The following is a 22,315-nucleotide window of genomic DNA, read 5'->3' on the forward strand; positions in this document are numbered from 1 at the left end:
CAAAGTACAATGATTTGGCTAACTTCAATGAAATGCCCTAATGAACTCCTGAGTTAGATCTTCCAAGCAGTTCACCAAAGAATATGTTTTCTATTTGACCATAAAACTTCCATGCTAGAGTTAATGTTGTTGAATCAAGGACAGAGGCTGATGATTTGGTTAAAATTCTTAACCCACTTATAATATTGAACAGTCACAGCATCGCAGCTGTTCCAACTTTGGCCCACAAACCAACTAACCCAGTGAACCATTTCATTGCTTGTTGGCGGTTGCAACACCATCAAAGGGAGTCACAGCTAGGACTCATTAAGTGAATCTAATCAAGGTCAAGCTAAGCTGTTTCTCGCAGGTGGTGATGGATTCGACTTCTCTCCATCAACAAAAGTTCGCATACACCTTACCTGATCTTTGTTAATTCCATTCATAAAAGCCTAGTCTTGGCTTTTCCCAACAGGCCTCTGTTGCTTGAAACATGAGAAAGCATGGCAACACAGATTGAGATCCATTTGATTTGGCTGCTTGAAAAGGCAAATGTGCTTGAAATACATTTGTTGCTCAAGAATCTTAAAGGATGAGCTAAGAAAAGGCACAGAAGCCATGAAAATAGGCTGAAGGCCACGCAACATTGGTGGAATAGCACAGAAGAACAACGAATGGAAACAGGAAGGAGAAGAGACTCACAGCCAGTATGGCCATGTCTTCTACTTCGTACGATCTCTGGTCGAGTAACTCAGCAAAGCTTCACCTGTAAATGGGATTCATAGTGTAATAAAATTCCACATTATTAGCGTAAGCCTGAGCAGAATTCCTCCTATCACGGTAGAGATTTCAACTTTTACCGTCTGAAACAGAGAGACTGATGAGAACAAAATCATAGTTTGCTTATATTTACATGTAAAAATATACGTTCTTTAATTCAAAGGGTCTAAGAAGAATGCTGCAAACAATTGCTAATGTAGGAGCACCAAAAGAGTTGCTCAAATGTAACTTTCTTCAAAGAGGAATGCTGCTATGATTTCAGTTGAAGTCATTTACAATTTTTCTGATGTAAAATGTCTGATAAGTTTGGACAATGCTATTTCAACAAACTCTAGCTTGCATTGGTAGATCAAGAAGTTAGCTCCCCCCCCCCCCCCCCCCCCCCCCATCCTGCTGATACAAAAACGCCACAATGAAATAGCTAACCATCGCTCTTCACAAGCTCCAACGTGTGCTAAATCGTCTGATGCGACGAGCACATCTCGTATATCCTCCAACTTTCATATGGCATCAAGTTTGGACACAGAGAACACTTCTACTTCATACCTTAAATAACAAAACCATTTATGATATATAGAAGTCAGATGAATAGAATGAAGAGGATAGAAAAAATACATCACTCACTAGAACTGAAATATAACCAAGTATACATACAAGGCCCACATAAACATAACGTACGCAAATTAAAATTTCTCCGGATAGAGTGCGATCTAACTTGGAAACAAAGCTTAGCTTGAAGAAAGGTCAAAAAACAGTGAAGACCTTTGTTCTATCACATACCTTAATGTACCTTGGAAGAAGCACTTGCACAGGAAAATAAGAATACCAAGATAAAAAAGCAAATAGTAGAGAAAGCAATCAAGATCAACCACTCAAAGTCTGAGAGTAAGATCAGGCTCCTCAACTGGCCGCGGGTCACTGGCTACACAATTGAAATTTGAATTTCCCAACAGTTCAAAGCCTGAGTTTGCCAATGGCCGGAAACTCCCAGGCCAATAAAAATTCGCATCATCATCCGCTACAAAGACCGGCATTGAACCGTGCAAGCCCCGGTGAAACTTTGAACCGCTCCGGCTTTCCTTCTTTTCAACCATGCCTTGATGCATTGAAGAGTGAGCCTCGATTCCCAAAGAATGGAGTGCAGATCCATGGAGCGGCAGTGATGCAATACTTGCATAAGTGTACGGGAAGGCATCCATTCTAAGAGCCCATTTCGCTAGTGTTCGTTCCCTCTTGTGAGCGTTTTGGTGGCCACCCAAGGCCTGGGAGCTGAAGAATTTACGCTGGCAGTAGTTGCAGGAAAAAACTCTTTGGGGATTGGGAACATTGCAAGCTCGCGCCTCGCTGCTGCTCTCGCTTGTGCTTGAGAAGGAAATAACAGCTGCTGATGATGATACTGCCTTGACGGTGAGCGAGAGGTCAAGCGACATAGGTTGGAGAGAGATGGCTGGATCCTTCTTGTTGTGGCATTGGAAGGACTCTTGGATAGAGATGTTCGAAGTCACTGGACTGCTGACTTCTGACACATCTTCAGATGCTTCATGGTTATATGTGTTCATGTTGAGGCCCAGAGGAAATGCTTATCTGCTAGGATGCGTGCCTTTTTCAGCTGCATTCACAAGTAAAAAATATGTTTAGTAACTTTGAAAGAGAGCTTGGCTTTTGTATGCTGTGGACTCAGATTAAGTATCAAGCCATGCATATGAACTAGAACAGATATCATGCATGAGGTGATAACATGTTTCAGGTTATCTAAGAATATCCACTTTTATCCCACAAGTTCTCATGTTAGAACCTACATAGAGGAAATGAAGAACTGCATATGACCCTACAGAAAAAAAATCATATGATTTCTTGGATGCACTTATAGTATTACAAGTGACAAGTCCTGAATTCAGAGCATATGATTTGAGTTGTTATACATGTCCTGGTGGAAAAATATCATATATTCTCTTATGTGGGAGCTTATGAAGTGGCTAAGCAAGGCAGATGGACTATTTCTTCAGAATTATACTGATTACTAGCGTAGTTTTTATTCTCTACAGGGCTGTTGCAGTTATTGTGGAGAATCTAATTCTAGGATCTAGCAGTACAATTTAGCTGGTAAAACTCATTCATGGACATTTGAAAACAAACATAAGGTAAAACCTATAAAATCCAGCAATTTAAGCAAGTTTAGATGACCTGTACTACATCCAAGCTGCATGTTATGGATTGTTAACGAGATTGTGAAGCCCAAAACGTCCAGAAATAAAAAGAAAATTCTCAAATTTTTATTTGCAAATTCTCAATATAAATCCTCTGCTAACCATGTGCCGGAGGAGGGACATGTTGGAATTACTGTTCCGGTCTGAAAGTACTGTACCCCAACCCAGCCGAGAAAAAAGAAAGAAAGGCCCACAAAAACAATCAGTGAAGACTTTATTATGGTTTTGCACATGAAGGTAGTGGAGGCTTGTTTTGAGTCCTCATTTGTCTTGAGGTCCACCTATAACGAAATTAATTGGAAAACAACTGATAAAAGAACATGGAATCTTTGAGGAGATTCATGTATTTTAGGCTTCTCCTGAGTTTTGGTGATCTCTGGAGCATTGCTCTCCACTCCCAAGTTTTAAAAGCACAAATTCTATAACTATGAAGGAAGGTAGATTTCCTTGTTCATTAACTAGTTTTCAGGTTTCTTAGAAGGTCACTCTCTTGCTGAAAGGTAGTCTTGATCATAGTACATCATATTATACTGAATTGGACAATATGGAACATACTGTACCGTATCGGTTTAGTATCAGTATATAGTACAAGGGGCGTATCAACACTCGGTGCACCAAACCGACCCCATACTGGGCATACCGATGCGGGGCTCGATACCGGAATGGTGTACCTTGGTCTTGATGGTTGGCACCAATCAAGAGGGTTGATGCTAGCTGGTCGTATAACTCTTGAGTTCTATGGTTTTGATATTTAGGGACAATACCACACGGAGAAGACAGATCTTGTTGGATAAAATTAGGGTTGTCATTGGCCAATCATTGAGTTAACGAGAATGTTAAAGGAGATGTAAGCCACAAAATTGTTAAAAGGAAAACATTTGCAAAGAAGCATATTAAAAAAAGGGATTCTAAAAAGAAACATAGGCTTTAGATGACTTCAAAAAGAAACAAACATCCATGTGCATGCGTACTCAGATGACCACAACCAAAGCCAAAGGCATGACTGCCTATAGACAGAAAGCCAAATGAGTCTATAGACATTTCTACATATATACACACACACACACACCTTTCACATTTCAGTAGTGGTGCAGGCTAGATATCGAATTGGTACAACAGAAATATACAAGTTTTCTGAAATAAGCTATAATGGCATGAGATATGGCACAGCATGCCTTGCTTATGCATACCAACTGAAACTCCAAGTAGACTTCCAAACTACTTTAATGAAGCAACACTAATCATGAAAAGTTTCAGATACAGTTGCGCGATAATAGAAATTGAAAAAGGCAAACAACAGTAATTTTATGTTTTCTAATATTATTAGACCTTATTAATTGAATAAAATTTGCTAACCGGAGATTATGTACCTTATCTCTTGAAGCTAAAAAAAAAAACCAAATCCAAGATAAACCAAAACAAAAAAACTGGAGATATAACAAAAGAAAATCAGAGCATCATCTTTATTCCAAAAGAACCAAGTTTTAGAGTGACTCTTAAAAGGGCAAGAGGAGCACAATCTTTCAAAAACTAAAATGTAGGTGGAAAAAAAAGAATGATGTTGAAAAGTGGTTTTAAATGCTAATCAAATGCAACCTTTTTCTTGAAAAAAAGCCAAATTTTACTTGTGATTCAGAACTCTGCTTACCAGTTAGAATTAGAAGAATGATAGGATCCTATAAACAAGTAGATAAATCAGGGTACATAAGAATATGGGTGAGGGAGTTCAAGGACAAACTAAGGAGGCTTAGACACTTGAAATCCTAGTAAGTTAGCAATTGTATACAGGACGGCAGTGATCAATCCCTTGAATGCTCGACTGCCAGGTAAATTTATTCTCCGAGCGTCCCGTAGAAGAACTCGGAAATTCATCCAATTTTGTGGTAACAGATGAGCAGGTTAGCATGAAAGCACACAAATGAAGCATAATGAAACAAAATTAAAGGTTTAGTAATAATCTAAGATCACAACAACATCCTAATATGCGAAGATGCTAAACTACTCCAACCATAACAAGAAGGACTGCACTTGGAAAATGAAAATCCTAATTACATTGTGATCCTTTATCCTTTGTTAGATTTTTTATTTATAGAAAACTATTATTGGATCACACAAACCACATTGAGCATCGGCATATAAAATGTTTATACCGGAGCATTGGACACCCTAAAATTGCAAAATTAGAGAACCCTGCCCAACATGAGTCATTAAAGGAGAGTCATCAAAGTCATCCAGAACCAAGACACTCATCGAAAGAACATCCAGCATCAGAATTCACAAAGAATACTTAACCTTTCCAGGAGAATAGAAAAGAAGATTCAAAAGCCATGCTCTAGCAACTAACTCTTGCATCCAAACACTATGTGAAGCAACAAATCTACAATCCATCAAAGCTGAATTTTAGAAACCATCATTAAAGCCCCGTAACAACAAGAATTACAAATAAAGCACCATCAAAGCTTGAAATCGAATTGGAATTTCAAAGAGAGCATCATCATATGGAAGAGAATTGGCCTGAGATCTGAAGCACATACCAACTAGAGTGCTGCATGCTTCCTCTCCACTGCTCCGTGGGGAACTGGCCTCATGGGTGTTGTTTGCCTTCAAGTACACGAGACAGAGAGAAAAGGAGGGGGATGACTTGCTATGGGGTGGTCATGTATAGTGGCATGTAGTGACGTTTAATTATGGAAAGCAGAGGTTGGGAGACTGATGCTGGGGGAGGTCAGAGGTGGCAGAGGAAAGGGTATGGGGATAGAGAATTAAGAAAAGGAATGACACTGTTTTTCTTGTGGAATTCTTGGTGGGGAAAAGTGGGCAGTCCCTTTAATAAGTAGGATACTCTTTCTACTATCATCACCATGAACAAAGGAAATTTTTTTAAAAAGAATAGCACTGCCCTGTCTGGTGTGACTTTCTGGCTATAAATCATACTATTTGCATATAAAGAGAGGACATTGGAGTCCCTATACTGACACAGAAGCTATGGTGGTACAGGGGACCACTGCATGATGTAGTTTTGGAGGCCATATGAGATCATAGGAGTCAGAGTGAGTCGCTCATCTTGAATGTTTTCATTTACTTTTCTCTGTCATATGCACAGCTATCATGCAGCTCTCATTTCCAGTGTAGCGTTTGTCTCTCCACATACATATATTTTATTTTTGTGAGCTATCTTGATGCAATAGGACAGAATGGGACACAGATTCCTAAACATGGAAAATGGGATTACTTGGGAAACTCTATGAGAGCTGTATTAAGGCTACCATATGGTAAGAAAAACTGTACGTCGAGAAGTTTATGTCCCATTTGTTTGGATGGTCTTCAACCAGTATAAGATCTATACAGCCCCGTAATAAAGCTCACTGCTAGAATAAAATTGCAAATATGTTCTTAAGAATAGTTGATTAATGGAACTAAGCCTTATGCTCCACTCACCATAAAAAATTAAGGGAAAGAAAGAAGAGTAAGGTTTATATACCTCGTAGTAGTTTATAAAGGGATTCAATACCTGGTTTAGACTACTATTATTGTGTGTTAGGGTTACATTAGTATATCTTTTATTGGTTTTAGATATAATTATGGATCACATTTGATTCTCTTGATTGGTGCAACTTGATTGGCAAATAATAAGCCTACATCAGAAAATATGTTGGTGCTTTATATGTAAACGCATCTCTACAAAAGAAGTTTACCTTAACTGAAAAATTACGAGTAAATTAACCTCATCCTTTTTAGTTGCATTGGTTCATAGTAGACTTTGTTAAGCACTGAAAAACGGATTTCTCCCACCAGAAGTCCCAATCCATTGATGTATGATGAGATATCCATCTTATTTTAATGATGAAGAATTCTCCTTGAATAATGCAATTTTTTTAAGTTCAAAAGGATTATATTGATATCAATTCCGTGTTCATTCTATTGCCAACCTTTAAATCATATAGGCATCTATGTTGATGTTTCATAATTTTATTTGAGAAGCTCCACCTCGATATAGTGATGCTCTTTATGAGTTCACATTCACATCTGAGGAAGGCAGGACATCCATATGATACTACAAGAACAATCCTCATGTGATAGAATAATGTATTCTGGAGCCAAACTTGTTTTGCCACAGCACATGACCAAGAACATTTTCATGCAGTATTAACCTATGCAAGATAGTGATTACCAGTATCGAGTCTAAGAATACAAAGGATAGATTCTTATTTGAGAGGGTAAATGTATATTTCCCTACCTGGCTGGACGAATTAAGTAGAAAAAGAAAAAAATAAAAAAGAAACATCAAAAGCATATGTCATGTAAAATAAGATTTCATTATCTTTTCATCTAAATTTCTTTTTTCTAAGTCTTAGACTTGGAGAATATTTATTTGCATTGACCATGATGTGATTAGCAAAAAAGAAAGATGCCACTAAAATTAGGAGCTCTATTATCTAATGTATTCATCATGCGTTACTAGTGAGCCATGTCGAGCAGGTGTAAGTCACAAAACCCGGTTAACAGTTTTGTATATCATGCTTGATTTTTTGTTGACTTAAGAAGTTCATTTGGTTATACACTTGAAATCAAAGGTGTATAGACTGCTTTCGTTGTTGAGCCGGTTAGCCTATAACAAAGCTCGAGAACAATATTTAGAGTAGATATGCCTACAAATATAAATATTTTTTCAGATATTATAAGTTATTTTTCATGAAGTCCTTTGCTCCTTCTCTATAATTTTTCCTGAAGGGACACTGAAATCTTTCGAGCCTATTGTTCTCCTCCTGTCAAGTACCACTCAAGCTCAGTTTGCTTGAGAGTTGGGCAACTAGGTTGCGAAAAGGAGAAGATTGGCTATCGGTCGATGGAAGAGAAAGTGAGTTAAAAAGGGCAGGCATAGAAAATTTTAAGAGTTAAAAAAGTAGGCACATAAAATTTTAATCTATCAATTGCACTCAAGGAGCATATAAAATTTAATCATCCCACTAGGATTTGCATCCAACCAAAGCTTGGATTTACTATAACTATTTGACACTTGTCTCTACTTAGTTCTTTCCTATATGACTAGCTATGATCGACTTGTGGTTTTTTAGCAAATTTCACTCCTGAATTTTCTTGTAATGGCTAATGATTAAGATGCCATCCAGAAAGTTTAGCTACAGTGGACAAGTCTCACTCTGGGACAGTTACCAATCATCTCACCTCTTGGACACTGCATCTTACAAAGTTGCTCTGAAGAAATAGGGTTTCTTGTCATGTGAAAAGGGTCATGACACTGGCTTTAAGGTAGCAAACTTTTCTCTTTTTTTTCCCTGTGTGCATATAAACACATGTCTAATGATATGATGCAAACCAACGACCTGTTGCACTGCTCACATTGAGTCATGGAGGTTGAGGTGGTTAGGTTCGTATTTCGATAACCAAGGAGTGGAAAGAAGGGTTTTGAAACCCTGGATGGGTTGAAAAGGATGTACCCAACTGGAAGCTGGTTTTTAGGTGCTAGCAGGTCACATGACATGCCAAGTTGGGACCATACATAAAGGAAACTTATTATTAGGACAGCTTATGGAAGCATTCTCATTTGCAATCCCATTTAGATCCAGCATTTTGTTTGTGCCTTAGCTCAGGATGAACCAAACTTATCCACAAGTACTTGAGGGTGTCATTTATACACATTGGTACACAACAAGTAAACCTGTCCCCGTACTGTAAGGTCGCAACCAGATTAGAATATGAATTCTGATATTAAGGCCGGGATTATGAGTGTTCAAAGGATTTTGGATTCAATATTAGGTCGGATTTGAATAGCGTACAACGTAGAACAAAATTTGAAAATTTTTTGGACTGAATTCTAGATCGATCTTATTCAGTGTGCAAGATAGGGCTAGATGATCTTTGTTTGATTTTGAGCAAAAAGCTCTTTGTTTGTTATGAGTCCAGCCAGCACCAAATCCTCCACTAGTAGAAGCAGAATCCTCTATTGGACATTTTGATTTAGGTATAGTAAACATGGTTCAATGCACAAACAAAGACATGAGACTCGGATATGTACTTTTAATAAACATAGTAATATATTTGACTTTAGGTGGCGGCCATTGCAAATTGTAGTTAAAAAGCAACTTAAATTATGAAAATATAGTTAGAACATTATAGGCATATACATACATGACTTGGGATATGATATTTATAATTGTTTCACATGAGAAGTACCATATGTCTTATGCCATGATGGAGGCACACAAGACTTAATCCCTGGTTCTGAGGCCATTAGGGCTTCAACAACATTGGATGTATGCCTTGTCACATTTTATCTCAAACCCATACTAAGTCAGGCTTCTAACTTAGTAGTACATGAAGTTAGATATTTTGCCCATTACTCAGCAGGAGGGAGGGAGAGAGAGAGAGAGAAAGAAGGTCAGCTATAAATAAAGACCCCTGGTCTACTTCACCAAAGGCTTTATAGTCCTTGAGTACTAGGTCCTGCCCATATAGCTACATGAACTTTCATACTATTCTTTTCAATAGTCTGAAAATACTAAAACATCTTAGCAGGATTCAAACTTATACCCTATGAAAATAGAAATCATCCAGATAATTAATTGCTTTATCTATGCTGAGGCAATGACCTAGGTGCTATCACTCCCCCAAGGTCTTTCTTTGTAAAACTTTTGGTAATTAATGAACAGCAAGGTTGTGAAAACCCTAAACCATAGACTGAGGCCTGAACTGAAGCAACAAAGGCCACCATTAAGATTGTTTTTTGACATTCAGCTGAGCCAGGGCTATGAAAACCCTAGCTCATCAATGGCACCTCCCCAGAGTCCAATATTATGACATGATGGAAGGGCCCACAGCCCTGAATTACTCATGATTTGGTGAGTTTTTAACTCTTGAGCTGCTGGACTGACAAGTCTGCCTTCCTCCTCGTCGGCTCACTGCCTGTGAACCCCTCTAACGGTCCAAAACTGCAGGGCTTGTTCTCATTAATTGATCTGTGGTCCTCCTCGTTCTACTTGGAATCTGTTTCATTGACCTCCGAACAAAAGGCCAAGCCTAACCCATAATTTCCGGGAGCTAAAGCCAGCCTCCTCCATCTCTGCTACGATGATGTATGGGAAGTCTTATCCTCTAGAGATACCACATTCATATATATCGGCAGTCATGGTTTTTTTTATGTTTTTTAAAGTTTAACCCGCACCTTTCATTTAAAAATAAAAAAAATCAAGTTGCGCCTATTTTATAGTTATCCATTTGCATCAAGCTATCACTTGAATCATTGGGAACTTAGCAAGAAAAAAAAATTGTTTCCATGCAAGTTGCTAATATTTTTAGCGTGTTAGGTGGCTTGCACCAATTATAAAGTGCCTCCAACGGAAGCACGTACTTACAAATGCGAGCCTAGCCCTAGAAACTCGTAAAATTTACTAATAGATGTTGTAGTTTTCTATTTCTCTTTCTCCATTCATCATTAGTATTGGAAGCTTTACCATGGGAAGGACCACCTAGAAACTACTACATCTATAAGCGATTTATAGTGATGCATATACATGAACACATACATACCTCTATATATATATATATATATATATATATATATATGTATGTATGTATGTATGTATGTATATGAGAGAGCCAATTGTAGCATTGTACCTTTCTTTTTAATTTTTATTTTTTTTTGGTTCATCCCATTACTTTTTCTTGATTGAGTTTTATCATGTAAAAAATTTTGCATTTTCAATGCTCCACAAGCGCCATTAGTAGCTATCATACGTCCAAAGTCCAAACCTCCCATAATAAACCAATATAATTAGTATTGCTAATAAGTGGCCTGTCAGGTGGATTAGGCCACTTATAATTAATATTATCCACAAGGAGCCTTCCTGGATGCCAATTTTGGAAATAGATTAGATTCCAAGAAAAAAATCTTAGGCAAGCCGCCAAATACCTATCATGGCCAACATTAGTGGCCACTAATTTCATGGTTAAGGTCTACTCCGTTCCCAAACTAGGCCTAACGAGGAATTATGATTGGATAGATATAGTTCATTAGTTCTTGGAGGACCTTAAACTTGTTTCTTGATTGGATAGAAGAATACAGTAGAAATGTCGCCCTCCAGGTTTCAACCCCCCAAGAGTACCAAGACCTTTGCGCCGCGGTGTTAACGGCGAGGCCGTAGCGTTATGTGGCTACGAGGGTGTCAACGTGACGCCTCAGCTCTTGTAAAGTGGAAAAGGATTGAGAGGCGACACTCGGCGGTTGGATTATGTTGTTGCCAAGACATACTTTAAGATACCCGCTAGAAGCACACAAATTCTTCGTTGGGCCCAGCATGCCGGCTTGACCCACTGCCCGTGTGGTCGGCCACCACCAACCGTCCAATTCTCTTAAAAGGAAACGCGTGGGGCCGCTGCACGCCACTTGTCGGATTCTGCGCCGCCCTGGATCCCAAACAGATCGCGCTGTCGGGTCGGATCCGGTGGTCCCGGGACCGAGCGAGGACAGCTCGGGCGGTGTGCCGCGGTACGCCCCCACACATACATCTGACCCGATGCCCTTTCTTCATGTTCATCTTTACGGCTCGGATTAAATGATCGACATCGATCGATTCGACGGTCCGCATCGGTGGACGGTTAGGAACGATGGAATACAGAGGGGAGCAAGACATTTCTACTACTGTCTTGGCATTATAGTAAATTATTATTTTTAGCATAGATGCAAGTGGATACGGTAGACTTGAATTTGATACCCATATTTTTTTTTCTTGTCTGCATATTTTCTTGCTTGGAAAGGCTGCAATTCCATTCAAGTAGAGATCAGATTACAAGTTAATCACCTCCTAATCAGAACTTCTAACATCCCAAAAAACTCAATTCTATTGGAATACATCAATGAAAATGCTAGCTACATTCTAAATCAGAATTTTTTTATTGTTTAATGGAATGATTCTCCAGCACCCAACTCGTGATTATGCTCTCAGAAATATGTTAACAAAAGAGTTTCAATGTAAGAAAAGTTCCCCACTCTTAGTGGAGACAAAGTAAGAAAAAAAGTTTTCTTTGGCTGTAAAAGAGGTCGAGGCGGTTCATTGCAATCTCATCTATTTTATTTAATATTATTGCATCCTAAAAGAATACAATTAAAAAAAAGAACACTCATCGTACAGTGGTAAACGCAGAGGAAGAAAACTGATGCAGAAAAAGTATTTGTGGTAGAGTCAAGAGCTCAAAGGGTGGCGCAAATTATAAAATGATGCACAGTGCAATACAAGGACAAGAAGGGTGATGAAACTTGACTCTTTTTTTCTTTTTTTTTTTGGCCCGTGGCAATATAAGACCAGAAGAAATTTAATTCATCCAAGGAAAATTGCAGCTGAAGCATCAGATTGTACCATGTGAAAACTGCATGTGTAGAAGTAATCCCTGCACCCCTTATCACTTAAGCAAGCACACCTAGCAGATCAGACAGCAACAAGACCTCCTACCATGAGTGATGGAACCTGAATTGGACCACTCTTCTGATACTGGTTTCTTGCTGAATTAATAATCGGTCATCAAGCATGTCTGTTCCACCAGCACCAATTACTTTTAGGGTCTTTGCGGCAGCAAATTTGACAATTTCATTTAACCCAATAGAGGTTATCTAGCATAAAACATGCAAAACCAACCAATTTAACTAAGGGTAAGATTGCGATAACCTCATAACTACTGAGAATTTGATTATTAAGCCAAAACAGATTGAAAGAAGAAACAACCAATAATGAGCATTACTTGTGTAGCCAATGTATGTCAACAGAACCTAATCGATTAGCTTCAAAGCAAAGACAACTCATACAGTTCTGATGTACATATTACAATCTTCTTCCAGATTGGACACATCATGAAAATGTTGATGCATCACTACATGTTAGATATCTTCAATAATTTATCGTAGTCCATTTTTGTCAAGGTTGTCGATGAAGATCTAGTGCCATGAAAAGCTGGCCAGCTCCACCAAGACCACATATTCGTTACAATAAGCTTGAGATTCACAGATAAAGAATTACAGTGGACAGACCAAAAGCCTGCCTAACCTTCCACATCAATCAGACGATACACTTATCAGAACCTTCTGTTAGAAACCTCTCAGCAATCACCTATGTTCCCCAAGACAATGACCCTATTAAGCCCCCTTGTACACTGAAACAAGAGAAACAAAATGATCAACACGACTGAAGACACACGAGTTAATAAAAGTCAGATGTTAGATGCAGGTAAACCCACTGATATCGTGGACCGAATCAAACTAGCAGCTTTCAGCCATCTCCACAAACAGGATCTACTTGCTCATCTGCTCTTGATTCCTCACCCAAATGTTTTCTAAGTTTCTCCTGCATGTATTCAAACAGCACATAGAAAGCCTTGAAATAGTTGCTCGGAAAAAAAGGGGGTACAAAGGCTTGAAATAGAATCCAAAAAGAAGGAATATAGAACACACATGTTCTAACCAAAGATGGAAGAGGTAAGAGGTACAGGCCAAGACTTACAGCAAGACTGGCATTTTCTGATGTCAATTTATCACAATCCCCGTGCATACGCTCCAATTCTTCTTTTAGTGAATTATTTTCCTCTTTTAGAGTCATCACACGATTGGCGAGTTCTTCACATTCAGCCTGGATGGGATCATTTCATATTAGTGAAACAATCAAGAAGCTTTATATATTAACTATAGTAGAAGAGCTTCTTAACAATTAATAATGATGATCACAAGTTGCCAGTCCACTCAATATCCTTTCTGCCACATAGAAGTTAGATATGTGGTATCTCTTATGTCCATATCCTCTACTGGCAGCATGAGCATATGAAAAAAGCTGCAAGCTTCACACTATTAAAAGATATGGTTACTACTAAACATCTAACGTTTCAGATACAAGAAAAACAAGATTGTATATGTTCAAAAGAGGATATTTTGATGATGGGTAAAGCCAGCCAGTGTTGTTTAGCCTTTACTAATACACTGTATTGGTAAATATAAAACTCTTTAAATGCACCCTCTTACAACACATACTGTTGTACCGAGAAACAGAATACCTCCACTAAAAACTAGTGCATTTATCCTTCCGGATAATGATATTGCTCAAACGGTGGAAAACCATATCCAAACATTTCCTACATGGATGGGACAACAACCATCCATCACTCCAACTTGGATACTGCATGTGTCAGATATTAGTTTATAACTATAGTTTAGAAACTTCAATGTCACAAATAATTGCAACTACATGAAAGATATGGGAGTTTTGCCAACATTGGTCAAACTAAGTGATGGTATATACCTGCTTACGTAATCGTGAGCGGCGTGCAGATTCCCTGTTAGATTGTTTTCGCTTTTGTCTCTTCAGTTCTCTTTCATCCTTAGATTGGAAGGAAAAAAGGTAAATAAGTCTAAGAAAACAAAAATATGAAAGAGAATGCAGTTTCAGGGCTTGCTACCTGCATCGAAGGATCAGGTGGAACACTGTTTTGTGAACCTGCAAGACCAGATGGAACCAAGGGTGCCATAGATGGGGCAGCAGGAACTTTGCCTCGGAGTGCAGAAATAGAAGCAGAACCTCCCCAGTAGTCCATCCCAATGTTCAGGGTGGTGGTTGGACCAGCAAGGCCACCCGGTGGGATTGTCACAAATGGCACAGTTGGGTTCGACACAATTGGCGTAGATGGTGTATGTGTAACTTCATTTGATGTGGTTCGAGCAGTGCTGCCTTTCTGAGCTTCCTCTGCAGCCACAAATGATATACCAGTAACAATTTATGGTCATGCTGGAATTCTTGTTAGAGAAAGGAACTCTATATGCTTCAATCATACCATCGCCTGAACCATGTTCAGAACCATGATTTCGCTGGGAACCCTGCAAGCAAATATCTAAGTTGTAAGTGTTTTTCATTAATCTGGGGGAACATGAGTACAAGATAATGATATCTTGCTGATAACTATTGGAATGCAAAGAAATTATGTTTAGAACACAGTTTTGGACGGCAAACAAGCTTGAGCACTAAGTTGTTTAGGCTCTATCCTGTGTGCATTAAAGATAAAATAAGAGAGGGAGGGGGGAAAAAAAAGAAGAATACTCAACCACAGGTCCAGGACACAGCATAATGTCTTCTAGCTCTATAAAACCTAGCAGATAAATTGAAATTTACTCAGAGATGGAAAATAGGATGCTTGGAACTTAAATACTAATTAGAGGAGAATAAAGATGAAACGAATGGCGTTCAACAGTCTTTTCTAATCTTCATCAAAGAAAACAGTCTTTTCTAATAAATTACATTGTCAGCATATGAAATATGACTCTTCGCCATGCACATCTAACCTTCCACACTAACTTTGGAAGTAGTTCGCTTAGTGCAACATGGATGCTTATAATTGAAAAACATATGATTAAGAGATCATGCACCCATTGTAAGCAGAGAATGCTTAAGCCTAGACAGCTATCATTTAAAACAATTTCACTATAGAAAATATTTATATGTTGGCATATCAGTTTAAGAAGACTCTTGGAACAATACAACATATTAAAAAAGATACATTTTTCCTTTTTCTCTTTTTTTCACTTTGTAACATGTTAATATAAATGTTGTAATGATTTATATCGGTTGAGGGCATGACCATTATAACTACAGTTTTAGCACATGGAATGCACATGACTTATTCAAGAGAAAGGAGCATTGGTGGGTGGCCATGGTCCCACCTAACAAGATGAGCTTAACCTGAGTCTCGGTTAAGAACGGCGATGATCTACATTTCACACGGCGCACGATTCCATGGATAGTTTCATTCGACATCATGGAGGACATAGATTTAAAGAGCATGCTCCCTCTTTACTCTATGTATTTCTCATTTCTCTTTGTTACTCGTTTTAGAATGAATGTAAATGGATGCCTTGATTAAAAAAGGGGTTAACCGATAAAATCAGGAAAGCAAGAGGAAGTCCATTTGAAAGTCTCATGCAGCTCAAATATGTCAGGGTTGGAAGATGAAAAAGTAGGGGGTGGAGATGCATAGGCCCCACCCCAAGAGTTCGCATTAGAACAGTAAAGATTAGGATAATACTGATATTATGATATTGGCATGTCAAAGAAATACATATGGAAGCACAACTAAGGCGAGCACCCTAAAACTGTATCAAAGGGTCGAAAAGGAAGAAAAGAGACAAATTAAAAATTGGATGGAAGTCATCAAAAAGGATTTAGAGAAGTTGCTACTAACAAAGAGAGTGGTCTTTCTTTTCGCTACAAAAAGGAAGTGGTCCTTAAATGGATCAAATAACAAAGAAGGATATAAAAATGATATACTATGTAATAGAGATAGCTTTCAGGTGTGGTTATGGTTGTGGTTTATTCCAACTAGAAAGACAAGATCAAACATGTGAGTTAAACAGATTCTATGGACATGTCATGTTTTCTTTTTAAAAAAAAATTGAAAAAAAGAGAACTTTTGGAACAGTAGAAGATCGAACTTATTTACCCCCAAAAATACATAATATATACAAGAATAGCAGCAACATTAAATGAAAATTTAGTAGTCTAAAACTGAATCTACCATTGTGCTAGGCGCACAGTTGCTAGTAGATGTCAGATATAGAACAGGCTAATTTAGAAATTCAAATTTGTCCACAATAACCACCCACAATTAAACAGTTTCAGAATATAAACACCGTTATCATGACATTTATAGATCATCAAAGAAAAGAATAGTGGAGAAATCAAGTTGTGAGTAACAAAAAATAACGCTTACTCCACATACATTTTGAGAATCGGCATCACTTCCCTCGCTCGAACCTTCACTTCCACTCTCACCACTGTAGACATGATTTTTGTGAAAATATGTCTGAAGTGAAGCAAACACTCGAGAAAAAAAAAAACCAAGTAATGCACCTTTGTGAAAAGACACCATTAGCAGATGCACCAGATGCTATTCCAGTTTTATTAACCTTGCCTGTAAGCATATTCAGACTTCCTAAGCTTCCTCTGGATTTCTTTGGAGGACTCCTTTCCTTACCTCCACGCAACTTACCATCTGTTTCTGCGCCGCTAGCTCCAGCAACCTGAAAAAATATGCCTAACCCATAAATACAACAGTTTAAACTGCTCTCTATGTCTACGAAACAAATATACCTACTGAGGTTGTGAAACATTAGCTCCATTTACCACTCCATGACTAGATAATCTTTCAGTAATACTAACCACTAGAATGTTTTATTGTTATACGCAGTCATTGTGCAATTTGACATTTTTAATAAGCTGCATTCAATATTTTCTAGGCCATTTTTTATTATGTCCAGATCAGGTATTCACTGGTGAGACTACAGTGAACATTGGAATGCAAAACAAAATTTGCAGAACAGCTGTTTGGAAATCAATATTATGAAATTAAAAAATTGAGGTTTTTAGTTAATTAATGAGTAAGAAAAAAATTCTGATTTCTTTTTTCTTCATTACTATAGATTGAAGTACAAAATGATGAGGAGAGAAGCAATGACAATTGTGCAAAATTTAAGTTGCAATTAAAGTCTTGAGGTACATGAGTATATGATAAGATTAGTAAAGATGATTTGACAAGGAAAATGAAAGGAAAACTAGGATGATAAGAAGCTCAGGAAGGACATTGATGCGTGCGACTAAAAAACAAATAGAGAATGTGTTATTGCTTGCAGGTAAATGTCAAATGCATCTTACCAAGACGATGTAATGCTATTTTATTTGACAAGTGTGAATAGAGGAGAAATATAGCAGCAAAAATATGCAATTTCATTTCCTGAGAAAGTGGTGAGAAATAGTTGATCAAGTTCACCCAGATAGTAGATGGTCAAAATGAAAGGTGAGAATGAATTCATAAATCTTAACCTGCTTCAATTACAGCCAGGTATCGTACTCCGTATCACAGATTTATAAATAATGTATAGTTGATTATGCAAATGAATCAAAGTAACCAAGTAGTGGAATGATCTCAGCGATGCAACAAGTGCAATACTTATGTTTAGCCCTTCAGAGACATGTGGAATCTAGCAACTTCTGGAGCTTTCCAGGATAAGGTAATGACGAACATAATCACTTCAGTATTGCAGTGCTGGAAATTTAGTTGGAAAGCTTCAGCCATTGGATCTCATATATCACACATAAAGACAGACAAATTTTGTCAGTATGTCTATGGTCCTATGGAGTTTAGAGCAGCCCGTTAAGCACCAATCTGGTTTAGATCCTATCTTGCAATGCGTGGAAGCCAAAAAAATTTACTGGTAGAATTTAAGTTTATATAGTGTTTGAGGCAGCTTTCAGGGCATGTTATTGGACAAGTTGGCCAGGTTCCTATCTTGCACTACTAGGCCTCAGCAATTCTTCCTGCTACTGTTGTGCATCCTTGAGGTCCTTGGTCGGAGCATCCTCTGGGTAGTGGAGCTAAGGCCACATGTCCGATTCCCTTTTTGTACAACTTTAAGTTGAATGATCAACAAAGCTCATTATGGTGTTTTCAACCTTTCCACACACACAACCAGAGAGGGGCAGAGGAAAAAATAAAAGTACAACTCACAGAAGCTTCTGCAATCCCATTTGCTGATGGCATTGGATAAGGGCTGTATGGACAAGATCCCTTAAAAAAACAAAAAATAGACATAAGTTAGCAATGAACATCTCTGTAACCCAAACAGTCCAAGAAAACAATAGCTCTAAAAAAATAAAACGTCAACTGAACCATAAAGAAATATGCAGTATTAACAACGCAGTACCGGAGGAATGGATGGATGAGGATAAATACCCCCATGTGGATACATAGCAACAAATGGTGGTGGAGTCCCATATGGAGAAATTATCTGCTGCCAAAGAAAAACATTAGGTATGCATCCAATTCCGGGTTTCAGCACAATCTTCAACTTCATAACAAAGTTAATCTGAACTGGGGTACCAACAAACCCTGTCCTATCCTTTTGAAAGAAAACCCTGTCCTTTGTAAGCTGAGACATGCATCATTGCAGCATCCACCTAAAACTAAATTATTTATTGTAAAAATTATGGTAAACAGTAGCAATAGCAAATACCTGTGGACTCCACATATATGGGCGCCCTTGTGGACTTGATGCCACAGGAGAATGGAGAAACCCCGGAGGAGGCATAGGACTTGTTCCAGAAGCATTATAATATGCCTATAAGTGAGCAGAAACTTCGTTACCAGGTTACTGGAGACTTGGACAAAAAGCATACAAAAGGAAGATCGGTTAGATCTTAGCACCTGAAATGAAGCCCAATCAGGATAAACCATAGCAGGACTGCTAGGCGGTTGTTCCTGCAGAAAACAAAAAAAAAAAAAAGGACAAGTATATGAATAAATAATAAAGTTATGCCATCAGGAATCACTGAGAGGCAGCACAGGAGTTGAGTTGCATAATATAGACCTGTGTCGAAGTTGGCTTCTGAGTTTTGGTTGGAGTATTCACCTCCCCACTGCCCATTATGAAAACTTGTGTGACTCAAACCTCTTCTTATTTTCTGTACATATTACTAAGTTGGTCACTGAATGGCAGCTAAAAACAAAAACTGAGTGAAAGATAACAAAGCTTCTTTTGTAATAGTAAGCAATCTAAAATAGAACCCTTCCAAACTTGATGAAGAATTGAAATTTAGAGGAAAAAAAGGTTTTAACAACTAATGGGTTTTTAAAATCAAACAACCTGGAGAATAACCCAGTAAGTTGAATAGTTGATGGGTCTCTTCTACTTAAATCAAACTTTCTTTGGAAAACAATCACACTCAATCCTTACATCCTCTAATGCCCAGAAAAGAAGCCATTGGCTAGAAATGGATTTTTGACATGAAATATTGAGCTGATGGGTCCTTCTAGTGGCAAAAGCTTGTCTCATGGCTAAAGGTATCCAACAAGAAGGGATTGACTGTGCTAAAACCTTTGCCCCTATTACAAATTCAGTCTTTATCAAATGCCCTTTAGCCACTGCTTCTGTTTGAAGAAGGCCTCTAGTATCAACTCAACTTCAATGATCCATTTTTGTAGTATCCACTGCATAAAATAGTTTATATGCATGTTCCTCCTAGTTTTGGAGGAAACAAGGGGCAACATATTTGCTGCCTATGCAAGCATTTTATGGATTGCAGCAGATTTCTTGCATTTGGCTTGCAAATTTTACATCTGTTCTCAGGAATGCTAGCTAAATCAGGCCATCTTGACTACTTATTCATATGAGTTAAGGACTCTAGTTACACTGTTGTGCTTATTTTTGTTTATTTTTCTGATGCCACTAGATATGACTCAGAATTCATCAAAGGTTATCAAAGATTTCCTTCAATTATGTTTCAAGGAAGTTCTTGGAATTCGTAAATATTCTCTTGGTAGTTGCGAAATCTCCAAAAATTATATTAGCTAAGGGTAGTCTACCAAGAGCCAAAGTAAGATCCTTTCCTACTGGCAAAAACATTAAGCTTACGAAAGACATCAATGATGCCTTAGAAGATGCAACCTCCTACAGAAGACTTGTTACATGCTTGATGCTTTGATCTATTTGACTACCAGTCATCCAAATGTTTTTTATGACTTCATTCTGTCCATAATTCAAGCAGTTCATGGATCTACTTGGAAAAAACTGGTTATGATGCTACCTTACAGGCCCTTCAATATCAAAAGAGATCCCTTGGTAAAGGACATCAAACTTATACAAGCTCAACTCAGTTAACTGCTTATTGTGATTCAGATGGGCTACCCATTTCAAATCAAGACATGTAGATTAATGAATGGTTAATTTACCATGCTAAAAAATAGCCCTATCACCTGGTGATCTAAAAATCGAACAGTTTCTCAATCCTTGGAAGAAGTAAACATCATGCCACGCTTACAGCAACTTGTGAGTTTGTCTGGCTTAGGGCTATTCTTCATTAGCTTTGTATATCGAGGAATACTCAATGATATGTTACTGTGATATTCGAGCAACCCATCATACAGAACTAAATTCAATGTTTCTGAAACAAATAAGGCACATTAAAATGGATTGTTGTTTCATTCAAAAAAAAGTGCAATATCATATGCACAACCTTTGTTCGAATGACTCATCAATTTGCACGAACATTTTCAGTAAAGCTCTTGGAAAATATCAGTGTTAACATCTACTACTACAACACTATGGACCTTTAGGCTCCAACAATGAGAGAGAGAAAATAGATTGCATGCCTATTCTGCCATGGTCAGTCAAGCAAATTATGGATGTCCATGCTCCCAATCAAACCTCATCATGCCACACTGGTTTTTCCTTCTTGTTTTTTTGCACAAAATCAACTTATTCAGCTTTGTTCCTGGGATCATGTTTATGTCATACGTCTAAATATATTACATAGCTCCATGAGTTCTGTTATCTAAGAAATACAAGACATCTCACAATACAACAAGGTACAAAATTAAAGATGCTTATAAGAATCCGCCTAAAATAGTGGGGAAGGGGGAAAAGGTACCGGGAGAAAACACGAGACAAGAGAGGGTGGTTCCTAAATCGAGTCAGGAGTTCCATATATGTTAAGGCAGTAACTCAAAATTGGGGACGGTAATGGTAGCGTAGGGGGAAAATTTCCAAAATTTTCCGCCTGTATAACTCCACAAATATCAAAAAATTTCCGATAAATAATTTAATCTAAACACAGCAACAATTCACCCATAAAATTTGCGACCCAGGTCGTCCTCCCTCAGCTAAAGATCACAAAACCAGACTGACAAATCGCACAAAAATGGTATAAAGATTCAATCTTTTCCCGCACCCGTTATACAAAAAGCCAAGACACAGAGAAATGAATCACGAAAACTACCTCAAATTAACAGCAAACACCATAAGGAAATGAAAAGGATACCAACTTTAAGACAAACCTGCGAGAATCCTCTGCCCCCTTTCCTGTCCAGAACATCCAAAACCCTAAACCCAGAGAGAGAGAGAAGGGATTTGGTGGAGCTTTCTCTCCTCGGAGAGTGGATCGTTCAACTGTGACTATATATTGGTGTAATAGTTTATGGGATGTAAGGATTGATTAATGATTGAAAAAAAAAATGGGAACTTTGGAAACATAAAAGAAGAAAGAAACCCTTCTCCCTTCGTCCCTTTCTTTATTTCTACTAGTTTTCTCTAACAAAGGAGAAAGGAACCAAAAGGCCCAAAAGAAAACAAAACCCTCTCTCGTTCTTTTCCCTTTCTCCACTTCTTCTGCGACTCCTTTGCCCTCTCATGCCTACCCCACCTCCACGTGCTGGTCTAAGGGTTTGTTCCGCAGTTCCCCAAATGGCCTTGTTGCTTTTCCAAATCCCTGTCACTTTTTTACTTTTTTTCCCCCCAAATGGCCTTGTTCCGCACT

General features: G+C 38.1%; 2 protein-coding genes across 7 annotated transcripts; both read right to left on the bottom strand.

Moving 5' to 3' along the window:
- Positions 1-1,492: 1,492 nt before the first annotated feature.
- On the bottom strand, positions 1,493-5,636 carry LOC103696692 (zinc finger protein 4-like). 2 transcript variants are annotated; one of them, XM_039127104.3, is made up of 3 exons: positions 5,501-5,636; positions 5,259-5,343; positions 1,493-2,368 (listed from the first exon to the last, which is right to left on the bottom strand). In XM_039127104.3, the coding sequence occupies exon 3, from the start codon at positions 2,316-2,318 to the stop codon at positions 1,632-1,634; it is 687 nt and encodes a 228-aa protein (XP_038983032.3). In that variant the 5' UTR covers positions 2,319-2,368; positions 5,259-5,343; positions 5,501-5,636; the 3' UTR covers positions 1,493-1,631. The 2 variants fall into 2 exon arrangements, with proteins under 2 accessions (XP_038983032.3, XP_008776604.3); XM_008778382.6 differs by lacking the exon at positions 5,259-5,343 and having other exon boundaries at positions 5,501-5,629.
- A 7,047-nt stretch (positions 5,637-12,683) lies between these two features.
- Positions 12,684-22,162, bottom strand: LOC103713331 (bZIP transcription factor 1-B-like). Of its 5 annotated transcripts, none has more exons than XM_039127102.3 (15): positions 21,837-22,161; positions 19,372-19,465; positions 19,209-19,262; positions 19,018-19,122; positions 18,709-18,792; positions 18,513-18,572; positions 16,998-17,028; positions 16,859-16,919; positions 16,728-16,782; positions 14,790-14,832; positions 14,418-14,701; positions 14,261-14,338; positions 13,472-13,597; positions 13,209-13,315; positions 12,684-13,124 (listed from the first exon to the last, which is right to left on the bottom strand). In XM_039127102.3, the coding sequence occupies exons 2-14, from the start codon at positions 19,426-19,428 to the stop codon at positions 13,241-13,243; spliced, it is 1,113 nt and encodes a 370-aa protein (XP_038983030.1). In that variant the 5' UTR covers positions 19,429-19,465; positions 21,837-22,161; the 3' UTR covers positions 12,684-13,124; positions 13,209-13,240. The 5 variants fall into 5 exon arrangements, with proteins under 5 accessions (XP_038983030.1, XP_088557922.2, XP_038983028.3 ...); XM_088701796.2 differs by having other exon boundaries at positions 18,709-18,933; positions 21,837-22,138; XM_039127100.3 differs by having other exon boundaries at positions 16,859-17,028; positions 21,837-22,162.
- Between the last annotated feature and the right edge of the window lie 153 nt (positions 22,163-22,315).

Source organism: Phoenix dactylifera, chromosome 7 (assembly GCF_051530095.1).
Source record: "Phoenix dactylifera cultivar Ajwa chromosome 7, Ajwa_hap1_PhDact_Kaust_v1.1, whole genome shotgun sequence".
NCBI lineage: Eukaryota > Viridiplantae > Streptophyta > Magnoliopsida > Arecales > Arecaceae > Phoenix > Phoenix dactylifera.